This window comes from Misgurnus anguillicaudatus, chromosome 1 (genome assembly GCF_027580225.2).
Source record: "Misgurnus anguillicaudatus chromosome 1, ASM2758022v2, whole genome shotgun sequence".
Classification (NCBI taxonomy): Eukaryota; Metazoa; Chordata; class Actinopteri; order Cypriniformes; family Cobitidae; genus Misgurnus; species Misgurnus anguillicaudatus.
Window position 1 is genome coordinate 5,857,993 of NC_073337.2, and position 26,733 is coordinate 5,884,725.

Consider the following 26,733-nt stretch of genomic DNA (forward strand, 5'->3'; position numbering starts at 1 on the left):
TTTCTGCACAGAAATACCAACTTGTTCACTTTGATTGGTATTAATAAGCTGCGCATTGGAGTGCTGGCCGCGGTGCTGAAGACGCGCTCGACGGAGTCCTGGTGGCAGCACAGATATTTACGTGCACTGCAACCTATTGGAAACTATTATTCGTTATTATATAATTATTATTCATTGTTTTACTTTATTATTTCCACTTATGAAGAGTTCTGCACTTTTTATTTCAATATTTCTCTTTATATAAATACTATTTTGTACTTGAATCTATAATTTCATTATTTTACTAACTAACTCATCTGCGCTTTCCGATAGGTTGCAAGTAAGGGTAAAAGTATAGCTTTCTTCCCCTTGAGAAGAGTTCTGCACTTTTAAACTTTTTAAAAAAAAATATCTCTTTAAAAAAAACTTTTTTCTTTATTTTACTAACTAATGACTCCTCCGCTTTCCAAAAGGTTGCACGTAAATATGTGTGTATATGTGCCATCAGTACTCGGTCAGAACGCGTCTTCAGCACCGCGGGGAGCAGCCAGCACTCCAATGTGCAGCTTATTAATACCAGACAAAGTGGTATTTCTGTCCAGAAACATTGAAATTTAAACACGGTCCGCGATAACGTTATGTAAATCCCGTGTCTCGGTCTGATTGTTGTTTCTGTTTTCTTGTTCTTGACGTTCGCTGAATTCTGGGTTTATATTTTAAACTGCCACTTCAGTGCAGTATAGCCACGAAGCTATTAAACAATGAGCGCAATCTCCCGAGACACTACAACATGCTACTAATAATTCATTAATAACAGCTGTTTTCTTGTAAAAAAAATTATATTTTAAGTTAAATGTACAGTGTTAAAACATGTAAAAAAGACAAGATTTTAACAATGTCAAGATCAAATGCCTGAGTGATAGGGTATTGTGTGTATGTGTGTGTGCTTGTGTGTGTTTCCAAAATATTTTCAAAATAAAGAAAAACAAGACAAAGCTGTGCAGTTTGTTTCTGTGTAAGTTTATGAACAAAATTATTGGAACACAATTGTGATTCTGTGATTCTAAAGGGCACCAGGTGAAATCTTGCCTAGGGCAGCAAATTGGCCAGGGCCGCCCCTGTGTGGGAGGAGGTGATCTAGGTTGTTTTCTCCTAAAATCTATAAGCATATTCTTGGTTTTAGAGGTGTTAAGCTGGATGAAAGACCTGTCGCACCAACGGACAAACTCATCGACCACTGGCTCATGCTGAGACTCATGTTTCTGTAGTAAACTATGCCATGCAAATACTATGCCATACAGACCCGTTTGCCACTGAACCTGCATTAACGACGACAGTGGGGCTTCCAGCCTTAGTCAAACGGGTTTGCACGTATGGTCGGGTTGCGATGTTGGCGATATTTTGTGTCGTGTTAGTTGTATGCCATACAGACCCGTTTGCCACTGAACCTGCATTAACGACGACAGTGGGGCCTCCAGCCTTAGTCAAACGGGTTGGCACGTATGGTCAGGTTGCGATGTTGGCGTTTTCTCATGATCTTGTAAATAGCATGCAATATAGACCCGTTTGCCACTGAACCTGCATTAACGACGACAGTGGGGTTACAGGCCTTAGTCAAACGGGTCTACAGGTTTCATTTTCTCTTTCTCTTAAAAATCAGAAGGTGACCCTTAGTTACCATATATACCGTCGCAGTGGGCCCCCAATTTGCAAAATCCTCAACTGTGTATAATATAATTATGCCGCAATAGTTAGTCTGTCTGAAACTAAGCTGATTAAACCACAACACTGTGTGACACTTGCATTACATGTGAACGGCCCCTACGCTAATATGATTTTGTTTTTCTCTCCCTGTCCTGTCCTCGACCCTGAGGACAATGGGACAAACAGACCCAGTTCCGGTAGATGTGAAAGTCGACTCACCTCTGATCTACTGGTCGTCCATCACTGTGATGCCCAGCTGATGCCTGACCAACGACCACCGGCAGAACCCGCTTAAACCCCGCTTAATCCCCGCTTAATCTCATTATCCGTTTATATGTGTTTATATACATATATATCTCCCAAGGGTTTTTCCCTCCTAGGACTTTTTATTTTTTTTTCCTCGGCTCAACAACCCGGGGTTTTTGTTTTTTTTCTCCTAGGGGGTTTTTTACCCCGGGGAGGTAGCCTGCTTGGGCTTAATTTAGCTTCTTCTCCTAGACGTTACATTAGTAATACGCTCGTTCATAATGTCGAGTCATAGCCTCAGCAAATTTGACAGCTTATGCTATTGTGTATTATGTTGTGCTATCTGTCATTTTTCTGTGCTTTTACTGCTTCTATTAATGTAAAGCTGCTTTGAAACAATTGAGTATTGTGAAAAGCGCTATATAAATAAAATTGAATTGAATTGAATTGAATTAAACTAACAATAACTGTATCATCTGCATATTTTAGGATGTGTTTATTTCTATACTGACTTCTACAGTCGTTCGTGTAGAGGATAAATAGAGGTGAAAGTACACAACCTTCCCGGGAGCCAATGTAAGAGACACGCCTTTCAGAGAGACAGCCATTTACCTTAACTAGCTGTATTCTATTTGTTAAAAAATCCATAATCCAGCTCACAAAATTTCTCTCAATATTAAATTCTGATAAAAATTTACAAGCTAAAACATGTGGCTGGATAGTCTTAAAAGCAGATAAAAAATTCAAAAACAAGAGCCTGGCGTGTGTACCAGGACCCTCTAAATGCCTATACAGAAGATCTAAAAGCGTAATCTGTGCATCATCTACCCCCCTTCTAGCCATGTATGCAAATTGCATGGGATCCAGGGCCCCACCAACCCTAAACAGCAGAAACCATCTCACAGTCCTTTCAAATGACTTCTATGATAGACTCCTTCCAAGGCATTGGGACCCTTCCCTGTTCCCAGGACATCTAAAAAATCTCAGCAAACACCCCACAGAGCTGCTCTGAACTGCTCTTCAACAATCTCCCAGTAATTCCATCTGGTCCTGGGCTCTTATTTACCTTAGTTCTCTTAAATACAGACCTAACTTCTTCCTTTGTAATTGAGAAAGGTATGGATTTTACCTGAATCTGTTCTTCTGTGATTTTTTTTTAGCTTATCTGAAAAGTCATGTGTATCAAAACGTGAAAAAAGGCGTTTAACGCTTCTGATAACTCGCTATCATTTTATACATTGGCAATTGAACTGACTTATTATGAATGTTTTGCAGACCTATAATTCTTTTCACCCCATCCCATGCTGCCTTCAAGTTGTTAGTGCTCAGTCTTTCCTCTATCTTATTTTTATATTGCAATTTAGCCTTCTTGGTTTCTACTCTAACCTCTTTAGTTGCCTTCCTGATTTCATGCACATCCCCCTTATGAAAAGCCCTTTGTTTTTTCATTAATACTTGTTTTGTGAGCTAGTAACCCATGGCTTATTATTTGCATACACTTTAACATACTTTTTGGGAATAATAGAATCCACACAAAAAGAAATATAACAACATACAGTATCAACGAGCTCATCAATATTTAAAGCAGAATCAATATGGACAGATCAGTACAGTCAAAACATCCTTGTAATTTCAAAACAGACTCATCTTCCCAGATCTCAATCTCTCTAGTTTTAACTTCTGCCCTTTTAAGCATAGGTCTGTACAGCGGGATGAGATTAATAGTACAGTGATCTGAGGATCCTATGGGAGCCAGAGGGGAAGTCTTATAGGCATCCCTAATTGAGCCATAACACTTGTCCAAAGTCTTATTTTTCCTAGTTGGGCATGAGACATATTGATAAAGATTGAGTGATTTACTCAGTTTGCAGTTATTAAAATCCCCCATAAGCAGACATAGGGCATCCGGGGAAAGAGATTGAAGTCTTTGAGTCACTTTGCGAATAATTTCGGCAGCAGTTTGTATGTTTGCCTTGGGGTGTATATAAATTACAGTCACAAATATCTGGGGAATTAACTCTCTGTTTTAACCACAACACTGTAAATTAACTGTGAACTGTGGGGTTTGATTTGTAATTTCGTCAGAGTTGTATGCATGTGAATGCTGTGGGCATGATTGTGTATTTAGGATGTTTATGTAAATATAATGTAAATGTTAAGTTTCTGCATCCATCAAATTTGACATTTTTTGCATGTGTTTTGAATTTCAAATGTTTTCACTAATTGAGGAAGTTTGTCACGCTGACCCGTCAAGTATGATTTGATTGACAGTTTATTATGAAATGCAATTTAATAACTAACCTTCCATTTGAATTACTGTGTGATGGGTTGACATTTTCTTAAATGTTGGACTGTAAATGCTTCCCATTAAAGGTATAGCATGGTCATCAAAAGCATAGATGTACATGTAAAGATAAGTGTAATCTGTCATTTAAGAGGAGGAGCAGCGAGGACAGATGAGTCCAAGTCCAAATAAAAACATCTACACATCATCTCCATAACTCCTTGATGCCGAAGAAGAAGAAGGTACAGAAGAGGAGTGACTTTTTAACAGGTAAAGAAATCTAATAATTGGTCATGGGCTTAATTTTATAATATGTTGTTTTGTTTTTTATTTTAAAAAGTTTATTTGGGTTGAAGTACAGTTTTTGATTCTGAACATTTGCAGAAATGACTTAAAAACAGTAGGACTTAGACATTTACTTTTTTCTTATTTAACTGTAAAAAAATAAATATGTGTAATTTCTATTTCAGGCACAATGTTATATTTTTTGTGGCTCATTCTCCTGTTAAGTAAGAAAACCCTTTTTATATTTCATTATTAAGAAGCAATACTTTTGCAGTTTTTTTGTAAGATCCCTGGTGTATGCCAATGCTGAATACTAAAATCTATCAGAATCGGTATGTTATTGATGTGTTATGTAAATACACACAGATTTGAGAAATTCTCAAGCTGAAAATCCTGTGAGGTTGGTAAATGGCATTGACTCATGCTCAGGACGACTGGAGGTTCTTCATAATGGTCAATGGGGAACAGTATGTGATGATGACTGGGACTCTACTGATGCTGCAGTGGTGTGTAGAGAACTGGGCTGTGGAAATGTCCTACAGGTGAAAAGTGTTGCATATTTTGGACAAGGAACAGGACCAATATGGATGGATGATGTAGGATGTTATGGCACTGAGTCCTCACTGATAAACTGTGGGAGTGCAGGGTGGGGGATACACGACTGTGAACATTGGGAAGACGCTGGAGTCATTTGTCAAGGTAAATATAAGCTAAATACATTTGCATAACAAAAAGAACTAAAGAGACAAGCACATAATGACAACCATTTGTCATCCCTGACACTGTTTGTTTGTTTGTAAGCTTCTGTTAGGTTAGTTAATGGCTTCAACCCTTGTTCTGGACGAGTGGAGGTTCTTCATGGTGGTCAATGGGGAACAGTGTGTGATAACAGCTGGGATTTATCAGACGCTGCAGTGGTATGTAGAGAAGTGGGCTGTGCAGATGCTATAGAGGCACAGATTGGTGCTTATTTTGGAGCAGGTTCTGGACAAATATGGATGGATGTTGCACTTTGTACTGGAAGTGAGGCATTATTGGAGAGCTGTGAATCAGCAAAATGGGGAATACAAAACTGTACCCATTCAAAAGATGCTGGAGTCACCTGTAACCGTGAGCCTAAATTCCTCGAATAAATATTGCATGTAGTTCACCCACATATAAAAACATATTTTTTAAAAACGTGTTTGCTAACACAAAAGAGACATTTAAAAAAATCTTTATGTGACTCTACTGTCTTTCATCATGGAAAATCTTCCAGTTGACTACAGTCTAGAAATCTCTTAGACATCCCACATTGGTGTGAGTTAGGGGATATATGGGGTGTGGGAATAAATCATGCAATTATCTTACTTTGCTTTTCAATGAATTGTGACCAATCACGAAAAGTAGGGTCACAAGTCGGATCTGGTGCATTTGAGTTATTCACAGATTCTGAAAGTGCAGTTTCTAAGCTTTCCAATGTGTAACACATGGAAATCTGATAATATTTGGAGAGGTTGTGACCATTTGAAGGAAGGCATTCAAAAAAGCTCAAATGGGAGAAAACGGTCTTTAAAGTTTGTGCCGTATTCACCTTTGTCTGTTGCTGGGAGTGACAATAAGGCTCATTTACATCTCATTTAGATAAGCCATACCCCCTGTAAAGCTCCCCCTGTGCTTTACAGGGTGTATGGCATAGGTCAAAAAGGTCAGGAAAATGTGCCATTAAACAAAAAAAGTTTGCAAACAGGTAATCTATCAATAAATGTCTCTTTTCATCTACCGCTAAAACTGTATAGGCAACTCTTATGTACACTGAATTAAAAATAAGATAAACTCTCTTATACTGTATGTTCATGATTATTATCTGTAATGAAAGAGTGCATAATCCTATCATTGTAATTCTAAAATAAGGAAACAACACACCAATAGCTATTAATGTTTATTTATTAAATCTTTCAAACAAGCATACAATGCTTGAAATAAAAATGTTTTATAAAAAAGTAATTTGTTTAAATGCAAAAAGAAAGGGAACGTGACGTATCCGTTCCCTTTCTTCAGGGAACGAGGGTTACATACGTAACCGAGGCATTACCTTTTAGGGCCCTATCTTGCACCCAGCGCAATTGACTTTGTCAGTGACGCATGTATCATTTCGTATTTTGCACCGGCGCACGGGTTTTTCCCTCCACAGACGCACATCGGCAAACTAGGGAATGAACTTGCGCTCCCTGGGCGGTTCAGCGCAAAAAAGGAGGCGTGCTCCGGCGCAAACCATCTCTTATGCTATTTTGCAGTTTCAAAAAACAATTGCGCTACTAACAAAAAAAAACTAGTCTAAAGTCAGTGGTGCGTTGCGCGTAGTTCATTATGCTATTTTAAGGGCGCATGCTTGACCATAATGTATAGCGTGCACAACGCGCATTGCTTATCTAATCTACACAGATGCAACAGTTATTTTTGCAAATCATAAATTGTTACAAAAAAAATATAAGATAAGGGAAATCATTAAATCATAAATTGTTACAATAAAAAATATTAAAACATGAGATAAGAGAAATCATTGTGGTGAGCATTGTGGTGATAGTTTTTATTTATTTTGTGTGGCAGCGTTAAACAATTATCATGCAAATAACGATTAAAATATTTTCATAAGTTTGTTGTGTGGCTGTATTACGTTTATTTTATCTAAATAATAATTAAAATGTTTTCATAAGAAACCTTCATGTATGTGAACTTGCTTGGACCTTGCTTGCGTTTCTTGTGTCCGATTTCAAAGCCACCAAACCCTTTCAGCGGTGAGGGTGGACGCAGCGATGCCCTCCTGTGTGCCCGGCGTGCCCGATTTATGCTGGCAAGCTTGGGATCCCCCCCGTCTCCTGACATCATTGTAGTGCTTGGCGCAGCTGATGAGACAATTGCGGCTATTTCCTCTCAGGCCTGTTTAACCGACGCTGATTTGGGCGGGTTTCTCCCATCCCCATACAAAACAACTTCTCTGTCTTTGACTGCTTTTACAAGAACGTCGGTCTCCTCGGCTGTGAACCGCTCCTGGCGTGCGCCTGTCAAATCCGTCATAATAATAGCAACCCCGCCATGGAACTTGCGCCCTTGCGTTTAAAGGGAATGTTGGATAGCGTTCTGATTGGTTTATTTGACGTTACGCCCAAACCACACCTATGAATAATGAACCTACTTCAGACCAACCCCTTATTGATTTGCGCCCGGCGCAAGACTTATTTCTCCCGCCGGGAAAATAGCAACAGCGCCCAAGATCCGCCCACAAAGTCACTTGCGTTTGCGCTTCGGACTTGCGTTTCAGATCGTTAAAATAGGGCCCTTAGTCTGTCACTACGACATCAGGTTGTGACCGGCATATTGGAAATCCCTACCAAAGCGCCACAGGAGCTGCCCCATCCAGTTCCTTCTTAAACTTTCTGGGCTCTGCTAAGATAAAACTTGGGCTAGTAGGATTTAACACATGGAAAATACTTCCAAGGAACCCCAAGGGGACGCAATGTGGACACCTTGGCCATAACACAGGTTTACAGAGAATACATATAGTGAGAGGCTGACCGCCAATGCTCCGCAACATCGGCCGTCAAGGCGGTGGAGGAGTAGCAAACTTTTCTAAAAGTATTTATGGCACTAAATGAGCTCCTTAATGGGACCAATGTGTAGCGCCAGAATGGTGCTGCAAGCCGACACAAGAGCCGGTGCTCTGTGTTTTACCATTTGTAGGAGAGAACATGAGAGGAACCCGGCTCGACACAAGCGCTATAAAACCTGGTTAATGTGTTAGGTGTCGCTCAGCCAGGAGCTCTGCAAATGTCTGTCAGCGAGGAATGCCCAAGAAGATGCAACACTTCTGGTAGAGTGAGCCTTCAAATGAAATGGGCATGGGGTGCCCTGCATTTGATAAGCAAGGGCGATGTTTTCCACAATCCAGTGGGACATCCTTTTCTTGGCGACAGCTTCCCCTTTCTGCTGACCACAGTAACAGACGAAGAGCTGCTCTGAGGTCATGAAGCTTTGCGCTCCGTAGATGTACAACCGCAGTGCGCGTACAGGACATAACAAAGCCATGGCTGGGTCTGCCTCCTCTGGGGGCAGCGCTTGCAGGCAAATGCTCAAAGGGAGGGACTTGCAGGGCTTTGAGCAACGTGGAAAGCAAGGAATAGAGCTGCAAGGGGATTAGCCACTTAAAAACCTAATAACCAGATCATGCTGACCACTGACCTACTGTATATCGGGGTATGGTGAGCGGAAATCACAACAATGTCTACTTTAACACTCTGGGGTCGACTGCGGTGCGGGCGCCGCAAATTCTTTATTTTTCATTCACTCCGCAAAGAGACTAAGATAACTCTGCTGATTTTGGACATACAGATATGATTTATACATCACTTAAAACATTAAAGTGTCTAGTTTTTTTCTGTCCACTCCCAATAAAAACAGAATGTTGTGCTTTTCGCATAATTAAGAAAATAAACATGATGCACGTTTTGTTTTCTCTCCCTCAGTGAAGTCCTTTCAGAAACGCGTCAGAAAAATTAACTGTAACTTAACGAATACATGTCATAGAAACAAAAGATACATGTCTACATAATGCTTGGAATGTCAGCTTTTAAATGATGTAAGTGAGATCGAAAAAATATATTGTCATTCAGTGTAAACTGTATGAGGAGGAGAGGTACCGTCTTTCTCTTGTTACCTGTTTATCTGTAATGAGATGAGATCGCCACACCCCCGCGCCATTGAAGTGAATGAGCAGAGATATCCATATGCATAACTCGTGCCTCCTGCAGTCAATGGATACGTAGTCCACAATCCAGTCTCTCCATTCCTTGTTGTTTCATCCGAATGCACCAAACATGACATCTAAATCCTTATTTACTTGCGTATGTGTGTCAATCTCCAGACGCCAGTGTTTCTTTGTTCTTCCGTCAAACATTTCACGCGAGGGGAACGCACATACACAAACACACAAGTCAGAAAACTCGATGCGCTTTTTGGTATTCTTATAAAATACGCGATTGCAAACAGTACAATCCTTATTTAGTTGTGTCTAAGCGTATATCTCCGCACAGCAAGTTTATTAAACACAGGATCACTCACATGTGCACACATACTGCTTTCATGATCAACACGTGAATGGCAGCGGCGGCTGTAAACAAACATTGAGAAGTTTTTACACGCTTGTCCCTTGTTGTGTTTCTACTATAATGATTACAAAAACACAAATAAGAGTCCAGACAACGATAGGCAGTTCTTCTTTAGAGTTTTTTACTGCACAAAAGTAAACCTCTCACTGGCCAACCAACCACTAACCCTGTGTTCATTTTTACGATGGCCAAAACAGTACCTTTACTGTGATTACTATGGTTTTTAAAGGTATACTTGTGAAATTAATAGAAAATATTTTATATATTTCTATATATACACACATTATATATATAATTTTTTGTTATACATTCTCAAGTAAACCTTATCATGGTTTTACTACAGAGAAAGTTACATTCCTGTTGAACATTCCTACAAGGCTCATTTTGTGGCTCATTATGCAACCCTTTTGTTTCTCAGCTGTCAATCACTGATTATTCAGGAGCTTTCCCACCTCTACGGCCTTTTCCAAGCAAAAGTGTCTTAGAAATTGTAAATCAATATATTGCTTTATGTGAATGAGCAGGCCAGATGATTTTCACACCATTTTGAAGAAAAAAGTCCTGTTTTGAAAAGTCTTGGGAAAACATATTTAGTATGAGTTTTGTGGACTTGTATCAGTGACTTAAAAATGTAGCTTTTTCAAAAACCATGCATAAAAATTTTCTGTCAAAAATACAAACATGTACATACATGTTGATCATATAATATTGTAGCCCAGTTTGTGCTGAACGCAATGTTATGAGAATTTTGCCATTTATATGTTTTTAAGCAACTGAAAAAAGCACAAATGTCAGTGCATGTCAAAACTTGGCAAGGGCCCTAAAAACCCCTTAGACCCCAGAGGGTTAATGGTGGAGGGGGACACCCTCCTCTCCAACCGATGTTGAAGAGAAGAGAGCACAATGCTGATTGGGCATTCTCTGGAGTTTTCTCATTGAAAAGTCACCACTCGACGAACAGGTTTCATTTTAGCTTGTAAGCGTGTCTTGTGGATGGTGCTCACATGGCAGCAATGGTGTTAAATACCGATTGCAGTAAATCACTACAGCATAATGTGCCCTCTCCCTGAGAAAGAAGGTCCTTCCTCAGGGGAATCCACCAGTGGGGGGCTGTCGTGAGGAGCTTATAGATTGTGCTGTGACTTGCCAAAACATTTCCAAACAAGCTGGACCAACTGGGGTTGAAATCGCACGTGAACAGCACGAAGAGACCTCAGGTTCTTCTGCAGATGAGGAAAGATGCGACCGGTGATGAGAGCTTAACCCACCTTGGTGGATGATATATGCAACATTCGCAATGTTGTCAGTGCAAACTAGTACATCCTTCCCTCGAAGCTCGTTGGGAACTGCGTGCCACTGCGGCTGGGGTGCCATCCACACCCTTGAGACTGCAAGTCCGTCTTACGTGGCCCCCCACCCCGTTGCAGAGGCATCTGTGCATACAACAGCATGCCTGGAGACCTGTTTCAAGGAAACACCAGCCTGGAGAAACGCTGGGTCTGACCACGGGGCGAAAGTGAGGCGGCACACAGGTGTGATAGTTACACGGTGCTGGTCGCTGTACCATGCCCTTCTCAGGACTCTGTCGTAAAGCCAACACTGAAGCAGTCTCATATGGAGCAGCCCGAGCGGTGTAACAGCCGCTGCAATATGTCCCAGGAGCCTCTGAAATTGTTTCAGTGGGACCACCATCTTGTCTTTGAAAGTATTTAAACAAGTCAGTATTGACTGTAAACATACTTCTCTTAGACGTGCTCTCAGTTAGAACGAGTCCAGTTCCATATTGAGAAAAGATCCTCTGCGCTGGACAGAGTTTGCTCTTTTCCCGGGCACTAAATCTCTGTGTTCACAAAGCATCTGTCGAGAGAGCTATTATAAGCCAGTCATCGAGATAAGCTAATATGCAAACACCGCTATCTCTTTCAGGTGTTTTAAAGCCTCCTCCGCAACTTTCGTGAAGACACAGAGAGATAGAGACTGCTTTTGTGCGTCATCATCTTGAATGGCATTCTGTGAAGTGCACGGTTCAGCGAGGGCAAATCCAAGATCGGTAGTAACCCGCCGCTTTTCTTGGGTACTACGAAGTAAGGGCTGTAAAACACAGACTTATCTCTGCTGGAGTGACTGGCTCTATCGTGTCCTTCCCCAGTAGGACTTTGATCTCCACATGCAGTATATGTGCATCTGCACCTTTCAATGTAATGATACGGATGCCCGAAAATTTGGGGGAATGCCAGTTTTCAAGACCGGTTGTAGCTCCCAGGTTCCTCTGGAGAAGGAAAGGGAATTTGCTCTTTTTGTGGTTTTCTGGGTGCCAGCTGAAAAGCTAGCAGAACGGAAAGCAGATGCAATGCTAAGTTCATTGGCACTTTAGTAGCTTTTCGAAGTAGATTGGTCCCGCAAAGCATGTTCCTAATACGTCGGTCACAACGTGACATCGTAGTAACCGACTCAAAGGGAACTAAAATTGTATGAAAAGAGCTACATAAAGATTTTTTAAATGTTTCTTTTCAAGTTACACAAAGAAAAGATAAGAGCTTATGTCTTTAAAACAAAATGAGGATGAGTAAATGGCAGAATTTTGAAGAACATTTTTAGCATTTTTAATAACTAGTCTTTTATTCATATTTAGCTCCTGTTAGGTTAGTGAATGGTAATGACTCATGTTCTGGACGAGTGGAGGTTCTTCATAATGGAACATGGGGAACAGTGTGTACAGATTCATGGGACTCTACTGATGCTGCAGTGGTGTGTAAAGAATTGGGATGTCCGACCGGTGCTGAAGCAAAAAAATATTCTTACTTTGGACCTGGTGAAGAAACAATATGGATGGGTGATGTTTATTGCTCAGGGACTGAATTGTCACTAAAGGAGTGCCGCCTAAATAGATGGGGACCACCCATCTGTCTCCAAGGAAATGATTCTGGAGTCATCTGTCGAGGTAGGATGATACAGTGTTCTCTTACTAATTTCCATTCTTCTTTAGTCTATTAAGGGGTAGACAAAAGATTGAACCCGCTGGTGCATTTTCTCATGGCTTATCAAGATTTATACCAAGATTTTAAGATTTATCAAGATGATCCAGATTTTGAATGCTTTATTCTGATTGGTTGAGGAATGTTCCACAGGTGTTGATTATTTTTCTGTAAAATGCCCACCAACCTGTCAAATATCTTAAAATAACCACCAGAGCAATGTTTGTGTTAACTGTGGTATAGAATAATTGACCCAGTCCTTTGAATTATTTAAAAAAAAGAATGCACACCCGCGGTGTAACGACAATCCACTTTGTGTCGTGCCACATTACCACCTTGGGTGTGCATTATTTTCTAATAATTGAACATCCTATTTTCAATTATTCCTTACAAATGGACTGCTCTAAGTTAAAAATAAGGAAAGTGTAATATTAACATAAAAAATAGAAGAATAATACGAATACAAAGAGTCAAAGAATAACAAACTGCTGGCTTTTTGTTTTGTGCATACATTAAGATGGGAAATAAAGCCAAAAGCTAAAAAAAACTAAAAATGAAAACATTTAATAAAATTAGCTTAATACTGGAAAAAACATGGTCTTACTATAGTTAAAGTGGGCTATAGTTATTTGTTTAGTGAATACACATTTGTTTCATTATTGTTACACTTGAAACAAAATTATGGTTTTTATAATAAGCCAATGGTAAATTTGTGGTTGTTTTAATACCATAGTAAAACCATTGTACATTTTTGTAAGGCATTCATGCAAATTACCTTTCGGCTTTACTTTGTGTTGGGTTAGAGACGATAACTCCCAGTCACTTCTGTCAATTCAAAAATACACAGATGCAAGTATGCATTACTGTGTTTCGGAAATAGCATGTAGAAAGGCACCAGACTTTCAAGGTACAGTACTTCGATGTCATAGGGTAATCGGTCTGTGCAGTGCTGCATGCAGTCAATCATACCTGTATTCGTTGTCTGACTTCAGCCACCAAACAAGGGCACCTGTGACAGGTCGAGGGGAACACATGTACTGTTTATTGTATTGTTAAATGTACACCTTTATTATTAACATGTTGTCTGTTTAATAAAAAAAGTTCACTTTTACTTGTGGTTTTGTTCACTTTGCTTTAGATGTTAGACTTGTAAACGGGGATAATCAGTGTTCTGGAAGAGTGGAGGTTTTACACAATAATCAATGGGGAACCATCTGTGATGCTGGCTGGAATTTACCAGATGCTAAAGTGGTGTGTAAATACATGGGTTGTGGGACTCCTATAGCAGCAACAATCGGTGCTTCCTTTGGGCAAGGTTCAGGACCTGTGTGGCTGGATGGTCTGAGTTGTTCTGGGAATGAGCCAACAGTGAAAAATTGTCCATCAAAGGCATTAGGAACAAGCACCTGTAGCCATGAAAAAGATGCGGGTGTTGTATGTCGAGGTAAGGTCAAATAATAATTTATGACTGAAGAGCTCGTTAAGAAATACAATGCCTTAAGGGCTCATACTTTATGTAAAACCAATTTTTTTCTGCAGTTGTGAAGCTGGTTAGTGGCACCAAACCATGTAATGGCAGAGTTCAAGTTCGTTATGATGATCACTGGGGTTCAGTGTGTTACACTGGCTGGGATGAGAAAGATGCTACAGTTTTGTGTAAAGAGCTGGACTGTGGTGAAGCTGGAGAGCCAGTGTCATATGTGGGTCCTTTTGTTGAGCCAATATGGATGGATAATGTTGCATGTAGTGGAAATGAGTTGGCACTGCAGAACTGTCCGTATACCGGATCGGGTGTGAGCAGCTGTCTGAATGATCTTCATGCAGGAGTTTTTTGCTTGAGTAAGAATAAGCCTTGATTTAAATTTAAGATTTAAAACTTCCTATAAGGGGGGGGGGGCAGCTTAATTTAGCAGAAAATGTATTATGAGTTGCGTAATTCAAGTCTCTTGCTGTCTGGTTTTCTACCTGACTGGATAGATGTTGATATGGTAAACCATTCCTACAGTAATGTTTTTGTTTTCACAGATCTTGTAAGAAGAGGTGTGGTGAGGATTACAGTTTCAGCTGAGTCAGGCATTGATGTCAATGACCCAACTATCAAGAAGAACCTTTTGGATAAGGTGAGATGAAGGAAAACATCAGTTTTATTGTGTAAATAAAGGATACGTTTACTGTCCCTTTGTCTGCTATACAGGGGAAACTAGAGACAATAATACTTTCATCGACATTTAATGTCTGAAGTCCAAAGGGATGCTCTGATCAATTTGCGCTAGATCTATATCGGTCAATCATCGCATTAAATGACTTGATCGGTACTCAGTAAATTTGCTGATCTCATGAACTGATTTTTCAGTTTACTTTTGTCAGTATAGGGCTCCTGAATGTAAGCATTTTTACAATGCGGTGCTCTATTTTTTTCTCTTTATAGAGATATGTCTATTTTCTATTAAGGGGGCACTCCTGTCCTAATATACAGCGTGACGTGTCTTCACATTCCCATCAAACAGCATATACATCCAGGTCCTTTGCTGATGGGGCGAAAGGTGGTGACAATTATATGGGTCCCCCCACTGCCCAGAAGGTCCCACAAAAAGTTATGATATACCGGTGCCCATTCTGTTAATAATATCTAGTATTTATTCATTATATGTCTCTACATTTTTTACGAAAACTACAGTAAAATGCAATTTGGTGGAAAGTTTTTTCTAAAGGTGGACCAGAAGCTCGTGATAAAAATAAAGATAAAAATATTTTCACTAAATGTTGCACAAAACCCTTCCACTACGCTTGCTGAGTACAATGTAAAACCACATGCAGACAAAATCCCTATCTTTTTGCATTATAGTAATAGTATAGTATAGTTTTTAATAGGGGGGAACGCATGTCACGATTATTACAGTCCTGCCTGATGTTGATGTGATTTATAGAAAACATGAGTAGCCAATTTTCTTGAATGTATATATGAAGAGTTTCGTTGCAAAACGAGATAACCACCGTTTTTTTTAATTGTTCAGAAATCTCGTTTTTTGGTTGTGCATTCCAATTCATTTCAATGCAACTGCAGTTGGTTTGTTTTGATTTAAACCTTTATAACTTAAAAAACACAGCTAAGTAGCACCATAAAACACAATAATAACATGATAATATAATAATAAACATGTTTTGACAAAAATTAAAAAAAAATTTATTTATCTCGTTTTGCAACAAAACTCTTGATATTTATTGCCTTTATTTAATATTATATTATACAGTACCATGATATCTTCATCCTACTAATTTTTATCTTTATTAATTATTGTATTAGTTGTATGATGATTTTTCTTAAGTTATGGCTTAATGCCATTGTTTTGGTGTTATATTTATATAAACACTTACCGACATGCTCATGTATTATACAGTATGAGTATATGATATGGGTGGAGGGGGGTGGAAATTAAGGCTACCTAATTTCTGCAAATAATATAACAAAAGCAACATCTGTGGTATTACTTTATCTTTAAAAAAGGTTAATAGTTACAGTCATTCAAGAGCTTACATACCAGCTTGAGGAATCAGTATCGGGCATTGGCATGGGCCGATCATGCAGACAAGAAATCGGTACTCGATTAGGCTGCAAAAATCTTGATCAGAGCATCGCTATTTTTCTGAAAGTGTTTTTGAAATAATAAACCCAATGAAATAATATTCATTACATATGTAATTCATTTATTATAGTTGACTTCTAAAGTACATAATACAAAAAAATCTAACTTTGTAAAGCAGCAGAATTTATTTTTTGGTGATGTACTAAATGTGCTTCACTCCTGTATTGATGTGTCTTATAATTCCATCCTGTTACAATTGTCAACCTTTGTTTCTCTTTGTGTAAAGTCTGCTGACTAAGGATTCATGCTTTTAAATTGATTGGTGAGCTTTTCAATTTCACAGATGAAGAGACTGGTTGAAAGTAAAGGGGATTATTTTGTAACCTGGAAAACCCAGCCTGATGGGAACATATTCCACAAGGGGGCATGACAGGATTGTAAATTAAAAGGTTTGTTCTCCTTTTCTCTTCAAAAAACATTAACAGGCAGTTTCCTGGGGCCCATTTCAGAAAGGTGGTTAAGTGAAAACTGAGAGAATGTTAACCCTGAAATGAGGGGAAATTAGTTTTCTGTTTCAAAATAGGAGGTAGGTTAAACCTGAGACAGCGGGGTAAGTCAAGCCTGTTTCAGAAGGAGAGGTAACTTATACTCAGAGTCTGTTTCCGGAGTAACATACGCTCTGAACCTAACCTGGTCGGGAGCAGGTTTTATCCTGTAAACTCTGAGTTTCTTGTGGTCTCCTCCCCATTTTTAAAGGAGTAGCTGTGTTTAATCTTGTTAGTTGCTTTAGTACATTCATTCATTGCGCACATTTTTATTACATACACTGTACAATTTATGTTTTAGCTGTCTTTAAGTTATAATTAAATTGCCAGTGCAAACCATTTTAACTTACTACTTTATATTTTTTTACACTAAACTTTCAATTAAAAAGTTAAAACAGTAAATTGAAATCACTTGTTAAGCTAATATGATATACTTGGTGCATAGACCATCTAATGACTAAAATGTCATGTACTTTTATAGAGGATCCTGTAGATGATAATGTTGCATTTATTTGTAGAAAGTTACATTTATGTCGCGAGAGGATTTTTAGACCCCAAGTGTTTTTTTTTGTCATATCCACTTGCTTTTAAGTGAGCAGAATTATAATTTTTTGCAGTCATTTTAAATATATAAATATCCTTATGTGAGTGATATCAGCTTTTGTGGCTGTGCTCTTACATCTGAACAGTTGCCTTTACATTTCTTATATCCCCTTATCATTATTGCTGGTCTAGTGGGCAGGGCAGACGTACTGTCGGCGATCTGAGTTCGAATCCCGCCTTGGCGTATTTCTGTTTTATTCATGACAAACATTCGTAAAGTTTGTAGCCTTTTGTGCCCAAGTATTGTGCCTAATTTCATTTTTAGCTGAGCTGCTGTCATCTTTTTGTCCATAGGATTGCATGCATAAAAAAAATGATTATAATAACGTACAGTCCTCAGTTTATTTACTTCTGATATTTTAAATGTGATGAAAAATTTAATGTACACATTTACTAGAGTAACGATTTCCAACAACAAACCCTTTTCTTTAAAATATATGCTCGTAGTTGCTGTACACTTGCAGTAACACTTTCAGTTTTAGTAGTAAAAAGATTTAGACCTCTTTATCACGTGATTTTGCCATGGTAAATAGTAATATCGGAGCTCCATTGATGATGGCTTTTCATAGTGGTTGTGCACGCGCTTAACTCAGAGTCAACCTACCTACTCAGAGTTGATTGAACTACCTCTGGCCTAGTCCATACGGACACGGGTATTTTTATAACCGTGAGTTTTTTCACACAGTTCAGCCGTTCGTCCACACGAAACCGCAGTATCAGGGCACTGAAACCGAGCATATTTGAAAACCTCGGTTACAGTGGTGTCGTGTAGAGAGTAAAACCGGGGGTTTTGCCTTGCGACGTCAGAGTGTGCGCCGTTATCCACTGTGTTTGATGTCAAGATTGTGCGCCGCTGACTGCTTTGTTAATGATTCTGTGCAATGGCGGACGTTGCTAATAATAACTGTGCTAACAGGGCTTCTAACATGTTAACTAACTCAGTTATCTCACTATTGTGGAACACGATTTGGGTTATATCCCCGCCTGCTGGTGTGGCATGCTCTTGACAGCGCTTGATAGCGTGCTTTTGCTTTATCGTGTGGATGGTTATTTAATTTAAACCGAGCATGTGTGGACGGGATTTATTTTAGGGAAAACTCTGGTTATAAATATACCCGTGTCCGTGTGGACTAGGCCTCAGATCAGCTGTTCTGTAACCGAAAATTCAGAGTTTCCTATCTCAGAGTAAGTCAACTCAGAGTTCAAGTTTAAACTCAGAGTTGGTTGAACCTCCTTATTGAAACGTGCCCCTGGACAAGTCTCATGCTAGTCTCAGACTAAAATGCATGCTTGAGTATTTTGAGCATTGCGTGCTTTTGTAAGGTAAGTTTGTAAAAGTTTGTAGCTACTGCCTGGAAAACTGCCCCTAAAAGTTTAGATCAAAGCATGAGTTACTGGAGGAAAATAAGGCGTCTTTTGAGTTCTTAAAGCATTTCTCAGAAAAGTTAATTTCTCAAATTATTTTATATAAATTTAATATAAATAATTTTAACTATTACATTTACATATTAGCATTTTATTAATATCCGTAAAATTACATTGTTTGGGTAATATTACATAAAACATTGTATAATTGGAAACATATTGTTTTCACAGGTCCGTTTTGAATGCAAGATAGGAAACACAACTATTTGTAATAATATTCTTTTTGTTCACTTTTGCTTCACTTTCTCCACTATCATAAATGATTAAAAATGTTATATTAAAACTGCATTTATAATCAGATCTGTGATATGTAAAGCTATCAATTGCTATCAATTTTAATTATCAGTTACTTTCAGAATTAAACTTTTGTCCTTTCTTTAAAGTGTTTATAAATGTTGTTCTTGTGGTACTACATTCAGTTTCAGAAATTGTATATTTAGGTTACAACTATAAAATATGCATAATCAAATAGATTAAACAAATATGTAAACAATATCAATAAATGGAAAATAACTGCATATAAGACTTTAAATTATTTAATGTAATGCCACTCGGTGGCAGTGTAAGCTTGACATGTACAGTATAAGAGGAACATGGTGTTTAATTCAGTTTAGATTTTATTATGTGTACATTTGTATTACAGCTTTTAAGGGACCACTGCTGTGACACAATTTAACATCATGATGGTCCTACCTTTTTTGTCCCTGGGGTGGTACCCCAAGGTACCATTTTGTACCTTTACAGGTATTTAAACATAATACAATGTTGTACCTTTTGAGGTACATTACTGTTCCTTAAGGATCTATTGTGTACCTTTAAAAGTACAGTTAACTGTTTTGTACCCCTAAAATTTAACTGGTACAAAATTGTTCCTTAAGGTACATAATTGGTCCTTAGGGTATAAGGTACAACATTTCAATGCGTTTTATACCCATAAAGGTACAAAAGGATACCTTTTAGGGTACCACCCCAGCGACAGAAAAAGAAACAACTTTGTACCTTTTTTTTCTGACAGTGTAGACTGCAGACTGGAGATGGGCTGTGGCCCTGTACAAGGAGCGTGTGTCTGTGTGTGTGTGTGTGTACCTGGTAATTATCACGTTGTGGGGACCAATTGTCCCCACAAAGATAGGAATACCAGTATTTTTGTACCTTGTGGGGACATTTTGATGTCCCCATGAGGAAACAAGTTTATAAATCAAACGGAATGATGTTTCTTGAAAATGTGAAGTAGTAGAAGGGTTTCTTTGATGGTTGGGGTTAGGGAATGGGGTAGGTAAGGGAATAGTGTGTTTTTGTCTGTATGACTGATTTAGGTAGGTTTCTGCCCATTCACTACAGGGCCCTGGTAAGCAGTGTGGCAGGACAGTTCAACTCTTTATGTAGCAGATTTGAGTGATAATATCCATAGTAGCATATAAGCAGAGGTGTAAAGAGTAGCTGAAAGCCATACTTGAGTAAAAGTACAAATTCCTTACTGTAAAAATGACTCCACTACAAGTTACAAGTCACCAATTTAAATACGACTTGAGTAAAAGTATTAAAGTAACCCAATTTAAAAGTACTCAAGTATTTTTTACTCGTACTGAATGTTGGCTCAAAGATGCACTAGTCATCAACACAAAGAGACATTGTAGGTCTGGGCAGTGAAAACTAAGAAAGTTTATTTATGAGGTTTTATTTCCTTATATAGAAAAGAAATCAAACACCTCAAAATTTTGACCTGGCAGAACAAACACAGATTAAACATAGTCATAGTCTTTTGATTAAAATTTTATTTAGTTTTAGTCATATTTTTGTCATCTGAATTGATTTAGTTTTAGTCTAATTTTATTCAACATTACATTTTATTTAAACCCACTTAATTTTAGTCTAGTGTCATTGTGTATTTGAATGTGCCATGCTGAAAAATATATAGCCTAACTTTGTGATATAAATATATGGTAACACTTTACAATAAGGTTCATTAGTTAACATTAGTTAGCTACATTAGTTAACATTAACTAAAAATGAACTGCACTTAGCATTTATTAATCTTTGTTAATTTTAATTTCAACAATTACTTATACTTCATTAAAATCTTGTTAACATTAGTTAATGCACTCTGATCTAACATGAACAAACAATTAAAGCTTACATTTTTATTAACTAACATTAACAAAGATGAATAAATAATGTAACAAATGTATTGCTCATGGTTTGTTTAAGTTAGTTAATACATTAACTACTGTTAACTAATGAACCTTATTGTAAAGTGTTACCAAATATTCTTATAGGCCTAAAGATATAAAAATATATAATTTTAATATTTAAAAAATTCCAGTAAACTAAAATTACACTAACAGAAATATGATCATGCATATTAAAAACAGGAAGTTGTTCATTCGAAAGATTAATTGAAAAAACATGTAGTGCGTAACACCACTATCTCACATTAAGTGCACATTTAGTCATGCATCCCTCTTTACAGTAAATACATTACAGCATACTTGGTTAAATTTGAGGACAGTGAAATTGTACACTTGTTATCAATCTTATAATGTACTTAAGTTCCTTGAGCAATCAGTACAGGACATCGCTGGTTTATTTTGGCTTATATAGTAAGTTATATCAAGTTATGTAACTTACCAGCTTAGGTTAGCTGATAAAGTAGCATCAGAGTATATAAAACATTTGTGCTTGCCTTTGAGTTGCGGGATGACCCAATCGCGCTTCACTTTTGTTTGATTGTAGCATTACAAGTTTAACAAAGGGTCCCTTGACAGAAGCAAATGTGATATGCATCCATATGTTTGCTCTTTATCTCGTCTCTCAGATAAGACGCTAACTTTTCTCTACAGTTTATGACATACGCAGCCCGCTACGGTGGCTCAACGCAAGCCATTCAGCGTTTGACATCAAAGTACCGCGAGACCAGACTTCTCCATATGCATTTGATTCGCTCTCGCAGTACTTTGATTTCATACGATTGCCCTGCGTAGCGTCACATGAAGTCCCTCAGTTGTGTGTGTCCGTCTAACCTCGCGACCACAGATTCTATCCATCATCACTCTCTGACACTTTCGTTTCGTTTTTATTTGACGAATAAACAATGTAGCGAGTAACGTTAAGTGTCATTTCAAATGTAGTGGAGTAAAGAGTACAAATACCCAATCAAAAATGTAATTGAGTAGAGAGTAAAAGTTGCTTATATTTTTGATACTCAGTACAAGTACAAAGTAGCCCAAAAAATACTTAAGTACAGTAACGAAGTACATTTACTCGAGTACTTTACACCTCTGCATATAAGCATCTAAGCAACATGGCTACAAGGTATTATGTATGTGGTTTTCTTGCAATAAACAGAATAAAACATACATCAATGTAGGTCAGCTAACATAAACAGTAACTTGTTACCACACAAGACAAACAAACATGATATTTAAATATTGTGGGACGAAACTGGCCACAGGTAAGCATACGCATTTAAACCATGGTACATAACTCGCCTGTTACAACACAATAAACACGCACATCATTTGTACAAGGTGAATATTTAAAGCACAGCAATGTAAATGCATTACTGCTTTAGTTAAGAAACTTAAAGTCAAGCTCGGCTTCTATTACAGAAACAAATCTTGCTTTACTTTTAGTGCTAAGAAGAAACTTGTGGAAGCTACTTTTCTGCCAGTTATTGATTATGGAGATATATTGTATATGCATGCTGCATTGTCCATCTTGCGTCATGTTGATTCAGCTTACCATGCATCTCTACGATTCATAACAAATACAAAGTCTCTTACCCATCACTGCATTCTTTATGATTTAGTTGGTTGGACTTCACTTAAACTTCGTAGACAACAGCACTGGTATATCTTTATTTATAAAGCTATACTTGGCAAATTTCCACTGTACCTTTGTAACCTTCTCTCTGTCTGCTCTGGTACCTACCAGCTACGCTCTTCAAAGTGGTTGCTTTTTAATGTGCCACGAGTTGCAACGGAATTGGGAAGAACTGCTTTTTCTTATCTAGCACCTTGGGAGTGGAATAATCTGCAAAAAGAGCTAAAGTTAGAAACCCTTATGTCCATAAATGAATTTAAAACTACTATAAAGAGTATTGTGATGGAGACATGTTCTTGTTTCTCTTAATAGTCTCATTGTGTTTTATATATTTATATATTTGAATATTTTGTACTTTTATAGTGTGAAAATGTAATTTGGTGTTTGTTATGTATGCATTTGTTGTGATTTGGCTGCTACCTTGGCCAGGTCTCTCTTGTAAAAGAGATTCTGAATCTCAATGGGACCTCCTGGTTAAATAAAGGTAAATAAAAATAATAAAAAATAATACCATTGGGTGTTATAGTATTTAAAAAGAAAAACCCTAGTCCCTAGGAAATGTCTTGGTTTGGTTATGGAACCAATGACAGAACAGAACCAATCAACAACTATGACAACAAACAGGCAGTGGGTGGATAATGAATGTCCATGGCAACAAACAAGGGGGCGGAGCAACACAGAAACAAGAGGGAACCAGTAATAATAAAATAATAAATTTTATTTAACTCTCTGGGGTCTAAGGGGTTTTTAGGGCCCTGTGGGAGTTTTGAAATTCACTGATATTTGTGCTTTTTTCAGTTGCTTAAAAACATATAAATGGCAAAATTCTCATAACACTGTGTTCAGCACAAACTGGGTTACAATATTATATGATCAACATGTATGTACATGTTTGTATTTTTGAGAGAAAAATGTTTATGCGTTGTTTTTGAAAAAGCTACATTTTTAAGTCACTGATACAAGTCCACAAAACTCATTCTAAACATGTTTTCCCAAGACTTTTCAAAACAGGATCTAGTAGTCTAGAGTTTTTTCTTCAAAATGATGTGAAAATCATTCGGCCTACTCCTTCACATAAAGCAATATATTGATTTACAATTTCTAAGACACTTTTTCCTGGGAAAGGCTGTATGCGTGGAACAAAAGAGTTGCATAATGAGCCACATAATGAGCCTTGTGGGGATGTTTAACAGGAATGTAACTTTCTCTGTAGTAAAACCATGATAAGGTTTACTTGGGAATTTATAACAAAAATAATATGTGTGTATATATAGAAATATTTTCTATTACTTTCAGTATACCTTTAAAAAACCATAGTAATCATAGTAAAGGTACTGTTTTGGCCATCGTAAAAATGAACACAGGGTAGTCCCTTACGAAAATAAACCATGGTTTTATTGTGGTAAAAGTGTAGTAACCATGGTTTTTTGGTGAATTGATTACTATAAGCAAAACCATGTTTTTACTACACTAACCATGGTTTAACTTTAGTTTTTTAAAACCATTTTAAAATGGTTATTTTGTAGTTACCATGGTTTTACTACAGTAACCATGTTTTTTTGGTTTTAACTGTAGTAAAACCATGGTTAATTTTCATAAGGGGTGTTTGGTTGGTCAGCGAGAGTTTTATTTTTGTGCAGTAACAGCTCAAAATAAAAACTGCCTATCGTTGTCTGGACTCTTATTTGTGTTTTTGTAATCATTATAGTAGAAACACATGGGACAAGCGTGTAAACACTTATCAATGTTTGTTTACAGCCGCCACCATTACCTCACGTGTTGATCATGAAAGCGGTATGTGTGCACACACGAGTGATCCTGTGTTTAATAAACTTGCTGTGCGGAGATATGCGCTTAGACACAACTAAATAAGGATTGTATTGTTTGCAATCGCGTATTTTATAAGAATATCAAAAACCGCGTTGAGTTTCCTGACTCGTGTGTTTGTTTATGTGTTTATGCTGTTTGACGGAAGAACAAAGAAAACACTCGTGTCTGGAGATACTGACACACATACGCAAGTAAATAAGGATTTAGATGTCGTGTTTGGTGCATTCGGATGAAACAACAAGGAATGGAGAGACTGGATTGTGAATTGCGTATCCATTGACTGCATGAGGCACGAGTTATGCATATGGATGTTTCTGCTCGGTCACTTCAATGGCGCAGGGGTGTGGCGATCTCATCTCATTACAGATAATCACGTAACAAGAGAAAGACGGTACTTGCCCTCCTTCTCATACAGTTTACACCGAATGACAATATATGTTTTCGATCTCACTTACATCATTTAAACCTGACATTCCAAGCATTATGTAGACATTTATCTTTTGTTTCTAAGACATGTATTCGTTAAGTTACAGTTTATTTTTCTGACGTGTTTGAGAAAGGACTTCACTGAGGGAGAGAGAACAAAATGTGCATCATGTATATTTTCTTAATTTTGCGAAAAGAACAGCATTCTGTTTTTATTGGGAGTGGACAGAAAAAAACTAGACACTTTAACGTTTTAAATGATGTATAAATCATATCTGTATGTCCAAAATCAGCAGAGTTATCCAAGTCTCTTTGCGGAGTGAATAAAAAATAAAGAGCTTGCAGCGCCACAGTCGACCCCAGAGTGTTAAAGGCGTTTTTCATGGCAGTGATGACAGGAACCAGGGATGAACTATAAACCAGGTTGGTGCCGGTGGCAACAAGAACCTGGGCACAGAGGGAGCACATATAGTGACCATCCTTGGCCTGGTTAGAGAGTCAAGGGAGCTCTGCAGTGGGCATCTTGGCCAGGGCAGAAAGTTTAGGCAGATCTGGAGTGGCGATTCTGGCCATGGAAGCTCGGAAGCTGCCTTCTTTTCAAAACAATCAACAGTTATGACAACAAATAGGCAATGGGTGAATAATCAATGAATGTCCATGCAACAAACAAGGGGGCGAAGCAACACAGAAACAAGAGGGAACAAGTAATAATAAAATAATACATTTTATTTAAAGGCACCTTTCATGGAACTCAAGGACACCTTACAAAATCCATAAGAAAGACATCTATAATAAAAACAATACAACAACAAACATTAAATCATATAATAACCTGCCTAAACAAATACGTTTTAAGATGAGATATAAAAACTGATAGACTAGAACTGTTGCAAACTCCTTCAGGAAGAGAAACAAGTCACACTAAAACAGGGAAGATAGACCGGACTTGTGACATAACTTCCTCTTAAGGAGAGGATTCTAGACACTCCTCACAAGAGTCCAGGTGGGTGGTGGAGTGTATGCAAAATGGGAGGGATGGATTGCCAGGCTTGTGTAATGTCGACAGTGACGACAGGAACCAGGGAGGAACTGTAAACCAGGGTGGCGCTGGTAGCAACAAGAACCTGGGCACAGAGGGAGCACATCTAGTGACCATCTTTGGCCAGGTTAGAGAGTCTAGGGAGCTCTGCAGTGGCCATCTTGGTCCATCATTTCCCTGGGAAACCCAACTGAGCTGTGTGTATACAGCTGCTATGCCACCAGCTTTTCCTAGTCTGATAGGTTCTTTAGCTGTATCAAGTTAGGGTAGTCGGACCCAATTAAAAGAAGAGGCTGAACTTTTATTCAAAGTATGGAAGTGGTATCTACCTGAGATAATAGTATTTATTCAGTCTCCTAGTAGGGTATGTTTGCTTAGATAATGCAAGGAGGGGAGGTTTGAACACACCCTTGAAGCTGTATTTTTCCTTTGGACTTGACTGAAAACAACAAATCCTTGCTATCATGTCGAATTGTACATTGGGTCATAGTCTCTTCCTTTCCTTTTAACACCAAGCTGCTCTGCTGCTGCCGAAAGGATAATGCTTCTCTGGGCCCCATCATTCAGAATGGCATATGTTGGGTATGGACCTCTTTTCACAACAACAGTTGAACCAATTTTGAGTAAACACGTCGTGTTGAGCTAAGATTAGTCAGATACGCTCAATTGTGAGATGTCGTAAGCAGCACAATGTGGGGACCCTCCTGTGCAATACAATGTAGGATCCCAAGGTGAACATCGCCACATTCTGCACAAGGCTTCTTTAGAGTACATTCCAGCAGCAGTGGCTCAGTGGTTCATGTAGGTTTGTCTACAATCCGGAAGGTTGGTAGTTAAATCCC

The 26,733-nt window shown here is 38.2% G+C and overlaps 1 protein-coding gene and 2 long non-coding RNA genes across 3 annotated transcripts in view; 2 read left to right on the forward strand and 1 right to left on the reverse strand.

Moving 5' to 3' along the window:
- Positions 1-26,733, reverse strand: part of LOC141351464 (uncharacterized) — a 461,703-nt gene that overhangs the window by 135,772 nt on the left and 299,198 nt on the right. The window lies entirely within an intron of this gene.
- On the forward strand, positions 4,438-5,631 carry LOC129431621 (scavenger receptor cysteine-rich domain-containing group B protein-like). The gene is made up of 3 exons (XM_073870051.1): positions 4,438-4,483; positions 4,865-5,197; positions 5,300-5,631. Exons 1-3 carry the CDS (start codon positions 4,438-4,440, stop codon positions 5,629-5,631), a joined length of 711 nt encoding a protein of 236 aa, XP_073726152.1.
- Positions 14,641-19,164, forward strand: LOC141351428 (uncharacterized). Its single transcript, XR_012359688.1, has 3 exons — positions 14,641-14,737; positions 16,545-16,650; positions 18,946-19,164. It is a non-coding gene; the product is annotated as an uncharacterized lncRNA (long non-coding RNA).